Raw genomic sequence first — 18406 nt, forward strand, 5'->3', positions numbered from 1 at the left:
TAATACCAAGTTTATAAAATTGCTTGGTATCTTTAACATATATGTGAAATGCAAAATGAATTGTGTGTGTGTGTGTGTGTGTGTGTGTATAAAACTTGAAATCAGTTTAAATTGCATTTCAGATATTCGATATCATCCAGACATTTAACAATTGCTAATTTTAGAAATAAAATTCTACCTGAAGAGTTGCAGCTAGCATGCTGTGTAAGCTTTGTGAAAATGTAACCACTCAAAGCGGAAGCAGCATACATATGCTAAAAGCTAGTACCTGCCAGGGAATAAAGAAATGGCAAGCACCGAGGTACAGACATGAGAATGTGTTAATATAATTTTAAATATGGAAAACATAAAAAATCAAATGAACAATAGATATGCTTCACATGCACCATTTATGTGAGAAGCACGAAGGGTTTACGCTTCATGACGAGATTAGATTATCATTGGCAAATACTAGAGTGAGACACAGATAATTTAAATTTTGATACACTGTTTAAATACAGCCATATAATACACAGCAATTGGAAAAAGTAATCACTTGGGAAATTATTTTTCTAAACTGAATCAAAATAAGGCTGAATCTCATTTTTTTCTCTTAGGAATTCTATTACTACATCATCATAAAATGAAGGTTTATCCTTCAGTTCCATCATCATCTAGAGCTCTGAATTGACATGACAAGTTCTGCTAACTTATAAATTTCCTTGAATGCAACCCGAAGTTGATTTTCTTGCATGAATTTTGCATGATACAATGGTTTCCTGGCAAATTCATCAAAAGAAAACAGTACTTTCAGTTCATTTTTCAAACGACTGTAGTCAAAAACTGGGCCATAGAAATCCTTTAAGTTTTCTAAAATAACATCAGTAAACGTGTTTGCATACTGACAATATCTTTCACTAAAAAGGAGTTGAAAAAAAATCTAAGTTTCGAAAGTGAAGAGTATCTTTCTTCCATCCCCAGGCACATGCAGTTGACTATTCCCTGGTATAATCGAAGGCACAAGCTCTTCTCTGTTTCTTAGGTCTCGACTCATGAACTGTGTGCTTGTCCTTTGATGCAGAAACCCAAATATCATAAAATCCATGTTCCCTGTCATTCCTAAGCTGCTTCATAGTGTCATGCACTTTTACAACAGTAGAATATATATCATTGGATGAAGTTTGCAGTATATTATTCAAGACATCAGCATAGCCAAATAGAACGGAAAAAATTTTTAGCAAGAAAATTGTTTGAAAATCTTGTAAGAAATGCAAAAAAAAGACACTTTGATTGTAGCATCCATGTACCATTCCCCCCAGAATTCTCCACTATGTGTTCAAAAAATTCGATGTGTTGACTTCTGACATGTTTTTCTGTGTTTATTAAACAGGAAGTAAAGTTCCATCTGGTTGATGTGATGAAGGGTAATTTTTTAGCAACAAAATCTTGCTAAGCATTTATCCTTTTTGATGATTTAGAAAAATATGTTGCCAATACACTGATAGTTTTGAAAAACAATCTATATTCCTTGATATTCGAGAGGCTTTGCTTTGGAATGTGGGCACTCATCTCATCTCATCCGATTGGTAATGGGTTGAGTCCACTAAGAAGAAAGGTTCTCCACTTATCACGATCTTTAGCCATCTCAATCATGACTCTATAGCCTATCCTTTAGCTATGCCCATAGTAAATATTGCTAAAGGATAGGCCTTGATAACTTTCCTCTGTAAGCCATTAATATGGCCACTCATTACACAGGCACCATCATAAGTTTGGCTGACCAAGGACTAACTTTCCTTGATATTTAATTCCTCAACTCTGTTTACATCTTTAAAAAGACCACTAGGCGTTCTATCATCACTTACATCTGTAAATCTAATGAACCTTTCATGTATTTGCCCATTATGGACAAAACAGTAAACAGTTGATAGCTGTGGTTTTGACATGACATCAGATATTTCATCCAGAATAATGGCTACAAATGTAGCGGCAGCAATTTATTTTTTATAGCATCTTTAACCACATCAGATATAGTGCTAATGATATCACTTTGTACTGTGGAAGAAGTTCCTTGAAGTACAGTCGAATCCTTTACATAATTGTCTAAAAGAGAATTGTACTTACGGAGCACATTTAAAAATTCTTTCTAATAATTTCCTCGATTAGCTGAATCTGCAGACTCATTATGATCTCTCAAAGGAAACTCTTGCTTATTAGCTAAATAGCATACATCATCAATTAATCTTTTTGAACTGGTAATTAGTTTACGGAATTAACAACGCATATAAAGTATATTAATTAAAGGTAACTTAATGAATAACTTCTATATTTCGGCAATGTCACATTGCCATCTTCAGGAACATAAAGATATGGTATGTGCACGCAGGCACTAACAAAAGCAAATGAGGAAGAAAGCAAGAAATTAATATTGTTCCTAAAGTCCTAATGGTGCCCTCAGGCGGGCTAATTTGGTTGTCTAGGCAGTTGCGCTGAAGTTCTCATAATGTAAGTCTCCCAAATTTGGGGTAGTTTCATGCACCCAAATTTGTTGAGGTTAGGAACGTTTTTTAGAGCTGATGATGATGATTCCTTGAATAATCTTTCGTATTTAAACTTGCTGCTGTGTATTATTCTTGTTTTCTTCCAATGAATTCTATGGTGGGTATCTAAGGCATGGTCTGCCATCCCAGAGCGGCTGTACTGGTGAAACCGGATGTAGTCTTTGTGTTCTGAAATCCTGATATTTGTTGTTCTGCTTGTTTGGCCAAAGTAGGACAATTTGCAGCTGCAAGGGACCTGGTATACACCAGGTAGGTCTAGGGGAAGTGGTTGGTCTTTGGTAGAGCGGATAAGGGATGCCAACTTTTTATATGGTCTGTAACAAGAAGTAAGGTCATATTTTCTGAGGATATTGGTTATTTTCTCAGAGGTGCCCTGGATGTAGGGGATGGTGATAGATTTGGTGTAATCTTTATTGTGGAGGAGGGAAGGAGGGTTGTGGTTTACTGATTTTAGTATTTTTTGGATTTTTTGGGGGTTATAGCCACTGGCTAAGAAAGTGCTGTGGATGTGGTTTAGTTCAGTAGTTAGGGCCTTGTCATCTGAGCAGATTAATTTTTCCCTGTTATATAGTGTTTTTATAACCCCATATTGTTGTGGGGGGGGGGGATTGCTGGTGAATGTATCTGCCAGTATGGGTGGGTTTTCTCTAAACAGAGAAAACCAAAGATCCATCAAGCTGGCAGGTGATTAAAGTGTCTAGGAAGGGGAGGGTGTTGTTTTCCTCTTTTTCGAAGGTGAACTGGACTCTGGGGTGTTGGTTGTTTAAGTGTGTTAGGAAGGAGTGGAGTGAGTATGAGCCATGTGGCCAAATAGCGAACACATCATCCACATAACGAAGCCAAATAGTGGTTTTTTGTGGGGCAGAGTTTAAGGCTTTCTCTTCAAAGGTCTCCATAAAGAAATTGGCCAAGCGTGGGGAAAGTGGTGAGCCCATGGCTGTCCCCTTTATCTGTTTGTAGAACCCTTGTAGAACCTTTCCCCACCGTTTATAGAACCTTTCCCCACCCTTTCTCACAATGTGTCTTTGGACTCCATTTAGATTACAATATAATAATAATGATAAAATTTGCAAAATCAGCACTAATAAGTTTTTGTACTCAGTTACACGATGATTTCATAGCGGGCTAGAGGTATTTCTCACTTCTACCAATTTTGTATATATATTGATCAGTGAAGATTACGTGTAATCTTCTACATTGAATATGTGATCTGATCTCGGTGTGTTCTATGCTGCACTGTGTAAAGAGTAGGGATTTGCATTTCATTATACATGTTAAATGTTTCTCATGTAAGCACAAAGCTCCATACCCTGTTCTGATTTATTAATTTGATTTTAATTTCAAGCATATGGACTGTAATAAGATATTTTGTCTGACTGGCTCAAAAGGAAACTAACTCGTGATCTCCATTGTATATAATATACCAAACTGTTCAAGTATTATTTTCTTAATTTTTGAAGAAAGAGCAGGACATTTTTGTATGAAGCAGGATTCATGGAAAAATTTATAAAAATCAGGATGGGTGGTAATTCTCCATGTGTACAGTATAAGATATTAATTTTTAGTGGTATGTGTAAATCATAAATGTAACCTATTATTTTAAACATGCAAAGAGTCCTGAAAACTACTTTTTTAAGCTATAAAATCATTATATAATCATCATATTGCTTGAAGACTTGGAATATTAAACTGCTACAAGGCCAGAATATTGGGGGAGAGTAAAATGTTTGAAAACAAACATTTTACCCCCCCCCTCAATATTCCTGTTTTCAGGAAACAGTTCTCTTTATTAAAATACTCATAATTTTCTTTTAAATTACTGACAAGAAGAATGACTTCTTCCAGTTTAAATGTAAACCAAATCTATGCAGGCATACATGCCATTTACAATGATTTATTGTCTAGTATGGCAAACCATAAAGAACTGATCCATAGTCTGCAGAATGTGTTCATGTTAACCTTCAAATTTATTTTTTAATATATCTATAGTACTCTATGCTGGAATTTTAGTATATTAATTTTAGTACTGTTCGTTTATGATTTAGTTCTATGTTTCTTGATTAATTTCACACTGCTATTTAATAAAGATAACTGTTATTTTGGAATGTCTTGTTCTTGATTGCAAGACAATTATGATCAATTAAAATTATTTTTGACTGAAGTACATCTTAAAAAGACATTCTTTTAAGTCTTTGTTCAGCAGTAAATACCGCCAATTGGCACAGATCACACTGCAGCTACTGAGCACATCAGCAGGTTTTGACAACAAACTGCCATTTACCCCATTCTGCTATGAGCATTAGTCATCGAGTTATATCTGCTGAAGTAAGCATGTGCACAAGCTGCTCATCAGTTTAGTGACAATGAAGAGCTCAAAGAATAGTGTGTGTGTGTGTGTGTGTGTGTGTGTGTGTGTGTGTGTTAAATTTTGCTGCAAACTTGGTAAAAAGTTTACAGAGACATTTCAGTTGCTTAACTAAGCATACGGGGAGGACTGTATGAGCTGAATGCAGTGCTATGAGTAGTTTAAGCATTGATGGATTAGTCGGTCAAAGATCAAAGTGATGTTGGTTGGTTTTTTTTTTTTTGGAAAGGCATTGTCCATTATGAATTTGTACCACATGATCATATGGTAAACAAAGAATTGTACCAGGAAGTTTTAGTGTGTTTGAGGAATACTGTGTACAGGAAGAGGCCCAAATTGTGGGAAAACCAGACTGGGATATTGCACCACGACAATGCTCCGCCTCACATGTTACTCCTCATCCGTAGTTATATGGCAAAACATCAGACATCTGTTATGCCCCCATGCACCCTATTCTCCAGACTTAGCCCCAGCAGACTTTTTTCCTGTTTCCCAAAACTTAAAACCACTCTGAAAGGACATTGTTTTCAAACATAGAGGAGATTTAGGAAAATGCGATAAGAGAACTTTGTGCCATCACAGAAAGTGCATTCCAACAACAGTTCTTCCATTGTTGGAAGCATTCTAACAATGGAAGAACTGTTGGGAATGGCATATCGGCAGTAGAGGGCGGACTACTTTGAAGGGGGACAGTGCTTAAAATGCTGTAAAATGAGCAATAAAATTAGAACACGCTTGTTCTAATATTGAAGTATTCATTGTACTGAAGCTGTTTATTCAGCTTTTCCTTACCAGCAGAAAATATATAATAAACTTTTTAAGATATATTCATGGAAGGCTTATCCATTTGGAGCATTCTTCTCTGATGACATTATACTATACTCAGTGCTTTTGTGTGTGTGTGTGAACAGTAGATATGGGTGTTCATTCTTTACTAGCAGGAAAAATTAAAAGGATATGAGAATAAAACTAAAAAATGATTTACTGATATTGTTACTTCATAGTATAATAATGCTTTTGGAGTAAGGAAGACAAATTACTTCATCAGTGTGTTGAGGAACACACTTTATAGGGCATTGATGGGGCAACATCTATATTATTGCACACAGATCTGGTTCCCTGGATTCCTTGGTGATGTTATAAATTATTGAAGGAATTTTTTAGGATTGATATTGATGACTTTCTTCTGTATAGTGCAGGAGGGGAGAGAGCAAGGAGTCATCACTGGGGATTGTGTGTGTGTGTGGGGGGGGGGGGGGGGCAGTAGGTGTTGGGACTGGATTTTTTGCTTGGGAGGTGGTGAATGTGTGGAATGCATTGCCAGAGGTAGTTGTGAGTTCTTTGTGAATGAGTTTTTTAAGGAGAAGTATGATAGGTATAGTGTGTCATTATAGGGTCTTCTTACACTATGGATATACCTGTTAATAATAAAACTGAGACCCATTATAGTTAAGATAAAAAGCCAAATGGCTAGTTTTCTGGCACCTTAATATATATGTTTATCCCCTTATTTTGAGACCCATTATCTTTTGCCCATACTTGACAGCCTATTTAAACCATACTGTAAGCTCTCTACATCACCTCGATTATCTATTACTGTATCCAATTTTCCATCATCAGCAAACTGAATATTTCCCTTCAGATTATTTCTTATATCATATATGTACAAATTAAACAGTAGTGGTCCTAGCATAGAACCTTGCAGCACATCAATAGTCACCTGCTTTCTGCTGGATTTTGCTCCTTCATATACCACTTTTGGTATCTGTCCATCATAAACTTTGTCTGTCCATATAAACAGTGTCATATCTATCCCCCATTTATTCTAGTTTGCATAACAGAGTTCCATGTGGTATTCTAAAAAATGCCTTTGCAAAATCCAGCAGAATCATTCTGTAGCCATTCCTTTTATCGACATTCGACTGTCACTCAATTATAAAAATTTAGTAAGGCATAACCATAAAGCCATGTTGCCCCTCATAGAGAATCATATTCTTATCCACCTATTCTTGAATTTGCACTTCCACCAACTTTTCCACTACTTCTGAGATACTGATTGTCTCTAATTTGCTCCTTCAGTATTAAATTATTTTGTCCTCTTTCCACTCTCTTGGGACTATCAGAGCCTAGACTTGAAAGGAGTCTAATCACAGATTTTGACAGTTCCATTGTGCACACACACACACTCATAAGATGCAGACTGATATCCCATCTAATCTCAGGGTTATATTTATATTAAGATTCTGCAGTATCCTAAGAACTGCCAATTCATCTGCCTCTTTTTTCACATCAGTTACTGTCACATATGTCACAGCAGTAACTTCACTTCAATGATATATGCTTTCAAAGGGGTCACTCGGTCACTCATTTCTTATATACCCTCCACAACATTTTTTTTTTTTTTTTTTTTTTTTTTTTTTTTTTTTTTTTTTTTTTTGTAGCTCCTGTTGATACTACTCATTCTCATTCTTCTTCCTGTTTAACCCTTCTGGCTATGGAAATATGATCTGATATTGCTTTCTCCAGAAGCCTCTTGATTGTCTTTCATGCACTGCTAACATCCTTGCCTTACAGGTATTTATGCCATGTCATGGCTTCAAACTTCCTCTTAAGCTTATCATAATCACCTGTCTTGTAGTTACACATATATCACTTGATGAAAAATTCAATGTTTTGCAACCTCCCAACTCAAGAATGCATGGTCACTCTTCCCCAATCAAAGGCAATGTGGTCACTGGATATCTTTTCTAATCCTATGACCAGATCCAGTACTCATATCCTGAGTCCCCTCCATCACCTGCAACCTCAGGTAATTATCTCTTGGTAGGTATATAAATTTCATTGCCTTCCTGTCTTATAATCTTAACTTCTTTCAATCTCTGTCTTACTAGTTGAAATCACACATAATTACTTGACCTGCATGCATTGTACTAATGTGTTGATGCATGTCTTCCATATCATCCTTGGAACAACCATATATTTTGCCTTAGCCTTGATCTCACATCAGACTGGCTCAAAAGAACTACAATCCATCTGCTTGTCTCCTATCCTTTTGGCTGAGTTCATCTGATATCATCAATACCTCTTCCCTCCCTCCCCCACTTCTCTATCCTCCCTGTATCTGCCTCATTTTCTGTAGTCAAGTCTCACTTTTGGCTAAGTTGCACAAACCAGTGCCAAAAACTCCTCCCTCTTGTTCCTGATACTTCTGTCATTAGTATACAGTAACTGTATCATCCCTTTAGGTTCCTCACTATCTTTACTTCTTGAATTGATTACCTATTAATCACTTGCCTCATGTGGGTGCCTTCACACACACACACACACACACACTCACCTCCATCCACTCTAATTGCTTAGATTTTTGCTAATTTTGCCCTTCAGTACTCTCAGTGAAAAAGCTGTTTCTAGACACTTCACACTAAAACCATTTAAGCGTAGTTCATCAGCATTACACAAATCTCTCCATCCCTCGCATTCAGACCATAGGTCCACAAACCTTGCATAATTTCTTTTCACAACCTGTGTATTGATTCATTTGCTATCAGCATACTCTTCCTCAATTCACCTCTCTCATGGCATGATAAGAGAAATCTTCCCTCTCTCTCTTCCTTTTCACTTTGTCCAACAACTCCTTCATATCCTCCTTTGCAGAATATTTCTCAGGTTATTAGTGCTAACCAAGACAATTAATTCTTTCTCCTGGCCTTTCTGCATCCTGATAGCATCACTGATATTATTAAATTTTTTGCCAAGGAAATAAGTTAATCACTCTTTCATTAAGTATTCTTCTGATCATAGAATCTCTATACTAAATTTTCTCCTTATCTTCTTTTTCTCGTTTATTCATATGATCTTGAATCTTACCTCAGATCTCTTCTTTTTATCTCTTCTCATCTCTTGATATTTCTACAGTTTTTCAATTTCATAGGTATCAAATTCACCTTGTCCTCTGAATGATAACACGCAGGTGCACTATTTCCTTATCGAGGTACACTTAGTTCTTTTGACCTTCCACCACCATATGTTCAACATTAATTCCATCATTAACATTTTCCAGTCTGTTGTCAATACTATCTACTCTATTAACAGATTTATTCTTGTAGTGCTCAACTGGCACTTGCTTGCTGCACACTTGCTCACCAGTTTTACTTTCTCACTGAATACATCTCATACACACTGTACTAAACAGTTACACTTTCAGTTCACCTGACAAGGACAACTCTGCTGCCTTTGTTCGCTCACATATGAAGATGGCCTGAAAAGTTCTCGGCCTCGACCATAGATGGCAACACTATCGACACTTTTTTTCTAAGTTTGTGTCTGTCATAAGCATCCATGTGAAATTGCAAGTCATTCTATCAAGTAGTTTGTTTTATATAGCTAAACTTCTGAAGCAAAAGTGCTGTTTGTATCCCTTGAAATGAATAAAATTGAGAATCGTGTGGTTATAACATTCTTTGTAAAAAGAAGGTTTAATGCCAAAAGAAATTTGTTCGAAGTTCATAAAAGTTTATGGGCACTCTTCTCCTTCATTTTTGACAATTAAGAAATGGTCTGCTGATTTTAAATGTGGCCGTTCCATCCTTGAAGATGATCCATGTGAAGGATGTCCAAAAAAGTGTAACAACACCAGAAATCATTGATCAAGTGCACGATATGGTATTGGATGACCAACGAGTCAAAGTGCGTGAAATTGCTGAGACTATAGGCATTTCGGAAGAATGTGTAGAATATATTTTGCATGAAGAATTGCAAATGAAAAAACTTTGCGCAAGATGGGTGCCTCATTTGCTCACAGCAGATTAAAAATGCACTCACGTGAAAATCTCTGAACAGCGCTTGGAGCATTTTAACAAGAATAAAACTGATTTTGTGCATCGATTTATCACTATGGATGAGACTTGGATTCACCGTTATGCACCAGAATTCAAACAGCTGTCAAAACAGTGGACAGAAGCCTGTTGTTCAGCACCAAAGAAGACAAAGTCAGTTCCATCAGCAGGAAAGGTCATGGCATCAGTGTTTTGGGATGCTAAAGGCATTCTCATCTCATCTTATCTTCCTTTTACCCTCTTTTACCTTGCGGTGTCGAGGGTTTATTAATCATCGGACCTCAAACCGTTCACAGGTTAAGGAGGTCAGCCCTATGCCCCAGTGTATCCTATGTTGTAGTGTGGCTAACTTGGCTATGGCTGAGGAAGATCTTTCAGCTCCTCACGTCACCGACGGGAATTGAACCTAGGATACTTCTTCCCTAGGCATATGGTTGTGAAGCACACAGCCACTAGGCTAACCACAGGGCTAAAGGCATTTTGTTTATTAATTATCTTGAAAAGGGTAAAACAATAACCGGGGAATATTATTCTGATCTTTTAACTAGACTAGACGAAAAAATTCATGAGAAAAGACCTGGTTTGCAGAAGAAAAAAATCATCTTTCATCAGGACATGCACCTGCCCAAAAAAGGTGTTTTGGCAATGGGAAAATTAAGGGATCTGCACTATGAATTGTTGGAACATCCACTCTATTCCCCAGATTTGTCTCCCTCTGACTTCTATCTCTTCCCCAAACTAAAACTCTTCCTCACTAGTCAGTGTTTTTCTTTGAATCAAGAGGTGATTGCAGCTATAGAGGGGTATTTTACAGATCTTACTGAGAACCACTACAGGGATGGGATAATGTTGCTGGAGCATCGCTGGAATAAATGTATTAGTCTTAAGGGTAATTATGTCGAAAAATAAAAAATAATTTTGAAAATATAAATTTGTTTTTACATTGTTAGGCTGAGAATTTTCAGACCACCCTCGTATTGGGATCATACCAACAATATTTAATTTAAACAAATATATGAGGTTTACTTAAAACTAAATAACTCAGCCTATCACAAACCCGTATAAAACAAAACACCACAATGAATTAACTTATTTTTATTAGTAACTGAAAATATGCATCTTTCAGGAGAGCTACTAACCAATTATTTATGCTATGTATGTAAGAATATTCAAGAATACTATTGTAAAATGCACATTTTTATTATTAAGTTAGACCATATCAGAACAACTATGGCTTATTCTGTAAGGATAGTTAATGCTCTTTGGTTGCAAATATTTTTATTAATTCCTGTCTAAGATATTAATGATATTAATCTTTATAAGGTATTTTCATTTGTGATGACATGGGCGACCTCATACAGAGGTGACAAGATTTTTCCTTCTGCAAACATATGTGTTTCATCCTCAAAAGCAGGCTTAAAATACACACATATGAAAGATATAGCTACACAGGCTTCTGACTTCCCTATCAGTGCATTAATTAGGTGTATATGAAATTCAAATTATTTGGCTGTGAAGCATTAAGCATAACATGTTAAGAGGAAGGTCAGGTCATATCAAATGGATTTGGATTATATTCAAAGTAAATGGACAGGCTTTCCCCCCTCTCCAAATCTGGAGAAGAATCATTAATGTAAATTGTATAATTGCATTAATATTAGAGCTAGCCATAGAACATCTATTGCTATTATTAACAATAATATCCTTTGATTGTAAAGACTGCATTCTAGATATGATTTAAGCCCATGGGTTTGAATTTCATCTAAGATATCAAAAAAAAAAAATCTATAAGGGTTTTTTGGCTCATGTTAATGTGGCAATTTTTTTCCCTACTGGAAACTTGGATATTTCTTAAATATCATGAGGAAATTCAGCCTAGATTAAATCAAAGGTGTCTTTAAGGGAGTGTTTTCAAACAAAGAAAGACATCATCAATATTGACCAGAATATTAGTACCCACTGAAATCCAGGCTATTTGTTCTAATGACACGGCACTTGCCACAGAACTTGACTATATGACACGTTTTTTAACCAGTAGTCATAACCACTATAAAATAGATGCCTCTCATCCCTTCTTTACTCAGTGTCCAAGATCACTATAAAATTATTCCCATCCTCTCTATATCTGTACCCAGAGATAGAACAGATGGGAATATGAGTACATCTGAAAAGTTTGCTCTAGTTCTTCATAAATATAATTTTCATCACAAGTTAATGATGTCCATGTAATGTTAGATAAAATATACTGGAGTTTTTTAATAAAATTCTATATAATTTTTGTTACATGTATAAGCTGTGAGAGATTTTTTAAATGTCTACTGTACATGTTTGAATAAAACTATGAAAACTATGATTTTAATTATATTGTTTTTTGTTATAAATATAAAAATATAACTAATTGATAACTACTCAAAATTAATATTCTCTATAAATGAATATATTCACTACCAAGTGGTATCTCTGTTAATGTACTTTTCAAGAGTTTGCTTACAGAACTTTTACTTTTCTTCCCACAGGACCTACCTCATCCCTTGAAAGTATCTATCATAGTTTGAACAGAACAATACTGTATCAACTATCACGTCCTATGGAATCTGTTGTAGGTAAGTATCTGGATAATTTCTCTAAATAACAAAGATGTTAGTTGCAACATTTATGAATATTATAATAAATATTATTTATGAACAATATTTAAACATTAATAATTATTCTTATAAATTATATAATTTAGAGAATGAAATGATATAATCAAAAACCAATAGATCAGATAAGAGAATTTGCACAATACATGCTTCAGCTGAAGCATACTAACTCTCAACATTTATTTGGTCCTCATATTCACATTCAGAGGAATTATATGATGTCCTTCACACATGAATTTCTTTACCTTAAAATGTATTACTATTATCATTTTCTAATATATTTCCTTAATAATTATAATAGGATGCCATGATCATGATAACAAAACATAATTTATAGTTTAATTTGTTATTACTTTCATATAAACAGTTTTCTTCCTAATGAATCTCTTGTCAAATTTTAATATGTTAGTGTTCTAAATCCATCTAGATCTTGGTCTTCTGGGTCTTTTTTCTGACATAGCATCAAATGCTAGTTTTGTTAATCCTTCTTGTCTATTCTGTTTAAGTGACACCATCACCTCAGATTAGCTCTGCTGACACATTCTTGAATGCCAATAAAAATTATTTTATTTTCCAAATTTCAGTCAGTGGTATTAATTGTATATCCATATACAATTTCCTACCCATAAGTAGGAAAATGGTGTATGACCATGTTTTTAAAATACAGGGTGTTCGGGATAAATTTGACAGTTTCGTAAGGAAAAAGAAAATCTTCTTTGTATCTATTAAATTTAATGAATTGACAAAAAACATTACAGGCAGAGTTAATTACAATACTATCAACAAGATTTACTCAAAATAACCACCATTAGCATCGATCACAGCTTCAATCCTGCTTCGGAACCTCGAACAAGCTGATGCTACAGTCTCCCTGGGAAGGGCCGCAAAAACTGTTTTAATTTTATCCATTAACTGGGCTTTTGTATTACTGGAAGTGCGATTGGTGTCTTTTTCAACTGCGCCCCATACAAAATAATCCATGGGGTTAAGGTCTGGGGAGTTTGGAGGCCAAACATTTGGACTGGTGAAGTCGTAGAAATTTTCAGACAACCATTTTTGACTTTTCCCAGAGGTGTGGCAAGGGGCCGAATCCTGCTGCCATACATACGGCCTACCATTGGCTACCCTTGTTATCCAGGGCTTGACTAGAGTGTTTAGCAACTCCACGTAGCCATCTGAAGTCAACCTGAGGCCCTCTTGGAAAAAATGCGGAGGCATCACATTGCCTTCAGAGGATACACATCCGAAAACCATCACAGTTTGGGGAAATTTAGTCTGCATTACACGAGGAATGTCCTTTGTACTGTATGCAAGCCATCTGTTATTCTGCGTGTTGTGTTTTTGATCCTGGCAAAAGTTTTTCTCATCGGAAAAGAACCAGATTGTTTGTGGTTCCGCAGGATGTTTCACTCTGCTTAGAAGTTTCTTTGCGTTTATCAAACGTTTTTCACGGGCCTTTTCTGTAAGCAGCTGACCTTTGCGGCGCTTGTATGAGTAGTAGCGGAGGTCTTCATTGAGTGCAAGCTTCATAGTAGAGGCTGCAACATTCATTTCACGTGACAAAGCCCGAATTCCAATGCCAGGGTTCTTCAACACCTGTTCCTGCAGATTTGCGAGGAATTCTGCTGTACGAACGCAATCAGATCGTCTGCTAGGGATCTTTCTTCTTGCTACATCCTCGTAGTCACCATTGCAAGTCTCTAGTTCATGCCTGATTGTTTTTACTGTATTCAGGGAGCATTGGGCAGCAGTCGAAATATCCTTATTTTGATGGCCGGCACGAATCATCATGATACAAGTTATTCTCTTCCATGATTCAGGTGGGTTCCAGCTATCCATCCTTTCTGACATCTTGTATATGAATGAAGAAGGGTCCAACCTTTTAAATGAAGAGAAGTGTGTGTTAATACATGTAACTTACGGAAAAATATAATTAATTATAAATATGTCAAATTTATCCCGAACACCCTGTACTGTGGAGGAGAAATAGTTGGAGCAAGTTTTTTCCTGTTGGTTAAAAGGTAAATTTTACGTGATAAGAAATATCCTCTTTTTTATTCCTTAGTTTAGCATGAGCAAACAAAATTTTGCATGTGAAGTCATTTTACAAATATGCTACTGGCATATGGAAATACAATTTGTGTAATATTTAGCTCTCATTTAGCCCCATGGATCTGGCTTTCACTGATGAGACCACAGTAAAGATTAAAACTAGCCTAGATAGTGATTCCTCTTATAATACATGGCAATGCACTTTGAAAAGAAACTGTGCTGTGCATTATGAGATTCTAGGATAGATCAATGTAAACTTAACTTCTTCTATATACAAGTAGCCAAGTCATGAAGCTGCTTAACATGTACACCTTTATTTGTTAATACTTTTGTAAAGGATAAAAACAAAAATATAAGTTCTTGCCTTTCTAACTGGGGTGGAGAAACTGCTCTGACTGTCAAGCTGAAAGTGAACCACAGCAGTTCACACACATCAAACTATATTATCTGGTGAAAATATTTAGGTATGAAACAGATCTAGGTAGATCCTTTGGTATTAGTACCCAAATCTAAGAGCCCTTGCCCTGTAAAATCAGTTTTTGTATAAAAGTGGTGAGAATGATTTATATCATATGATTTGCAAGAAGCTTCAGTGTGGTTGTTTTTGGATTGTGACTATGTTAGATCGAAGAACTTTTATCTTTCACCCAGGAAACACTCAAAATTTAATTTACTCGTTATGAGAAACTACCACTTTACAAAAATTTGAATAATTTAAGAAAAAAAATTATTTGAATGATATATTAAATTATTAAAGCATGGGATTCTTTTGTGTTGAATTCTACCTTAACTTGAAGGATTTAAAGCAGAAGAGAAAACCTATAGTGTGAAGGGGGGAGAGAGAGAGAGAGAAAGAAAGAGAGAGACTCATCACAGAAAAAGAAATGTACAATTTATGTAATAAACACTTCCAAATGCGAGTTATACAGTAATTTGCTAGGGGGAACAAACTGTGTACACATGTATGATAAGTTTAAGGAAGAAAAGAAAATTTATATGGACAGAGATTCATTGCGAAATAAAATAACCAATTATCAGAATAACTGTATATATTTGTAGTATACTGAATGACCATGAGTAGAAGCAAATCCATCACACCATGAAGTATGTGTAGGCTTAAGTACTAGTTAAATATTGTATTAACAGTTTAAGGGAAGTGAATCAAAGCACACAGGAATGAATTGAATGATGGAACATCTGATGATGTTCCATCATTCAATTGAAGATGAGACATCTGATGATGTCTCATCTCCAGATCTACGTACTGGAGATGAGAGGATGCTTATGCTGGCATCCTTTGTGAGTGATAATGCAGACAGCCTTGGTTGTTGTGTGGAAGGTGTTAGAATTGTTGTTTCCCATATTTTAGAGAGTTTCTCACATCCATATATATTTAAGGTTTGGATTGATTTTTAAGAGTAGCTTAAAAAAAAAAAAAACTGCCAAAATGAAAACTTTCATATTAAATTTCTGCATTTTGATGTGTATATTAAAGTCATTGTCAAGATTGTACACACACAATAAAGCAAGTAGCACTGTGTTATTGTAAGCTACATAATGTCTATAAATTTGGTCCCCAGGATTTGCAGGAAATAAATTAACTGTGGAAAGGGTACAGAGCCAGATATCATAGGTGGTTTCAGGACTGCACAATGTTAGTTATGAGTATTGGCTGAAAGAATGTGGACTGCAGAGTTTGGTAGATAGAAGAAGGAGAGGTAATATGATTGAGACTTTAAACTGTTGAGAGGTAGTTATAGCATTGACACTGGGGAGTTATTTTGATTGGTGGAACAGGGGGAAGGAGTTAAGACAAGGGGCCATCCCTGGAAGTTATGAAAGGAAGCTGTGAGCAAGAGTGTGAGGAGTGGTTTCTTTACATGGAGTGTGGTTGAACTGTGAAATGCATTGCATGATAGAGTGAGGATTGCACAAACGGTCAATGAGTTCAAGCAGTGGTATGATAGACTGTGTTTTCTAGAAAGGACCTCCCACGATGAGTCTTTTGACTCCATGGAGGCCTGAATAATAATAATAACTAATTAACTGGCTAGCCTATAAATAAAATGATTAATTAATCAACATTAATTCATTTGGGGATGAGGGGGAGTTATCTTCCCATAGATTTTTGAGAGCAGAAAGTCTACTTACTGAGGTAACAGTCTTGAACTGTAATTTCAGTGTGATACAATGATTATATTTTTTTTTTGTTAAAGTTCTGTGCCTGTGTTTCTGTTTAATTCCCAGATATAGGGAAGCATAAATGCATACTTTCATCTATATATTGAGAGGATTGGGGTTTGTTGGTGTGTGTGTGTGTGGGGGGGGGAAGATAATGTTAATTTCCTAGACATTATGAGAAATGTGAAAAATATTAAGTTCATTGTAATGGATGAACAGAGTTTGATGCCTCTTAATCACGCTACCGGCCAGGACGTATATATGCGTCCAAGTTTCAATGGATGCGAAGTGCATATTAAAATTGTATTACCATTGATATTACATTGAAATATATGATGGATACAAAGCGTATGAAGATGCATATTTGATCCATAATGGCCAGTAAAGTGGTTAAATAGGGTTTTTATAATGCCATGTTGTTGAGGATGGAGAGAATCTCTAGTCCATAATGGATGCAGTTGGTTCCTTTTCCTTCAGATTAGCCAGAAGTTAGTTAAATCAAAATCCCTTATCTTCCTCATCAGCTCCATTTCATTTCTTCCATCCAAAATTTATTTTTAACCAGTCAGATATTGCAGTAAATTTTGATATCACTTCTCTCTTTCACTCTCTCTCTCTCCACTAGTAGCCCTCTTAGTTACACTTTTTTCTTTTTCTTGCCAATAGCAAAATGCCTTCTCTTAAAAACACCATCACTGATTCTTATAGTTTGACATTGGTTGGTTAGTTTACTTCAATTGGAAGAACAACACACACACACAGACACAGATAGAGTTCTTTCTCTCTTACTTCTCTCCCAAGCTTCTATATGGGGAAAAAAGGACTACTATATTTTTTTCAAAAACTTTGGACTACTGTTTTTTTTTTTTTTTTTTTAACTTAGATGGTATTGTATTAGGACTTTAGTCTTGTGTTGCACGTTACAATTACTTATACTAGCCCCACTACTGTTACACCGAATTGTGGTTGTCTTGCATTTGTAACTTCAGAGCACATAAAGTTTATGTGCTCTGAAGATGCTCGATATAATACCAGCGAAATATTAGCTGTTAAGTTAATAAATAGTTATTTTCTTATCAATCTGTGTCCGCATCAATACCGTTTAAATCCAATTCAACAAGTATATTTCCTGGTTTGAACACTGTCTTGTATAATGCTAGTTTGATGTTTTAGCTAATTTCTCTCTTCCATGTAAATTTATTCAGTGGGCTAACTATACCAGCTTAGCTTATTCTGTTGTCAATTTCCAGATTTAACCTGCAATCTTCACTAAAAAGTTTACCTAAATAGCTGAAATATTTTACTTATTATATTGGATTTCCATTCAGAATGCAGCTGAAATTTTCTATGCTCCTGCCTAATTTTGTAGTTTTGGTCTTTTTATTGCAGATTTTCATGCCATATTTGTTACAGCTGTTATTCAGTTTAGTTAGAGAATCCTGGAGATTGGCACTAGATATGTTTAAGAGTACATCATCTGCATAAAGCAGAGAGCTAAGTTTGACATCTCAACTTCTTATATCTGGCCTAATGTCATTTTCTTTCATAATATCATCCATATAGATTATGAATAAGAGTAAAGATAATGTGCATCCTTGTCTTATCCATGATTGTACATAAAACTAGATATGTGGATATCAAACCAAAGTGGATATGAATGGGGAAGTGAATGTTATGAGTATAGAAAATGAGAGAATGGGTGTGCAAGAGGAGCAGGGAAATGGGGAGGCTCAGAGTGGACAGGGGTACACAGCATGAGAAAGGTGGATGCTCCAAGAGGTGGTGAGAGCA

The 18406-nt window shown here is 35.7% G+C and overlaps 1 protein-coding gene across 3 annotated transcripts in view; it reads left to right on the forward strand.

Moving 5' to 3' along the window:
• Positions 1–18406, forward strand: part of bchs (WD repeat and FYVE domain containing 3 bchs) — a 1305514-nt gene that overhangs the window by 706157 nt on the left and 580951 nt on the right. For all 3 annotated transcript variants that reach the window (XM_090399415.1, XM_090399420.1, XM_090399430.1), the window contains exon 39: positions 12257–12343. In XM_090399415.1, the coding sequence (XP_090255541.1) occupies positions 12257–12343 (87 nt within the window). The remainder of the gene's footprint in view (positions 1–12256; positions 12344–18406) is intronic.

Source organism: Typopeltis vanoorti, chromosome 1, assembly GCF_054136105.1.
Source record: "Typopeltis vanoorti isolate ZY-2024b chromosome 1, IOZ_Tvanoo_1.0, whole genome shotgun sequence".
Lineage (NCBI taxonomy): Eukaryota > Metazoa > Arthropoda > Arachnida > Uropygi > Thelyphonidae > Typopeltis > Typopeltis vanoorti.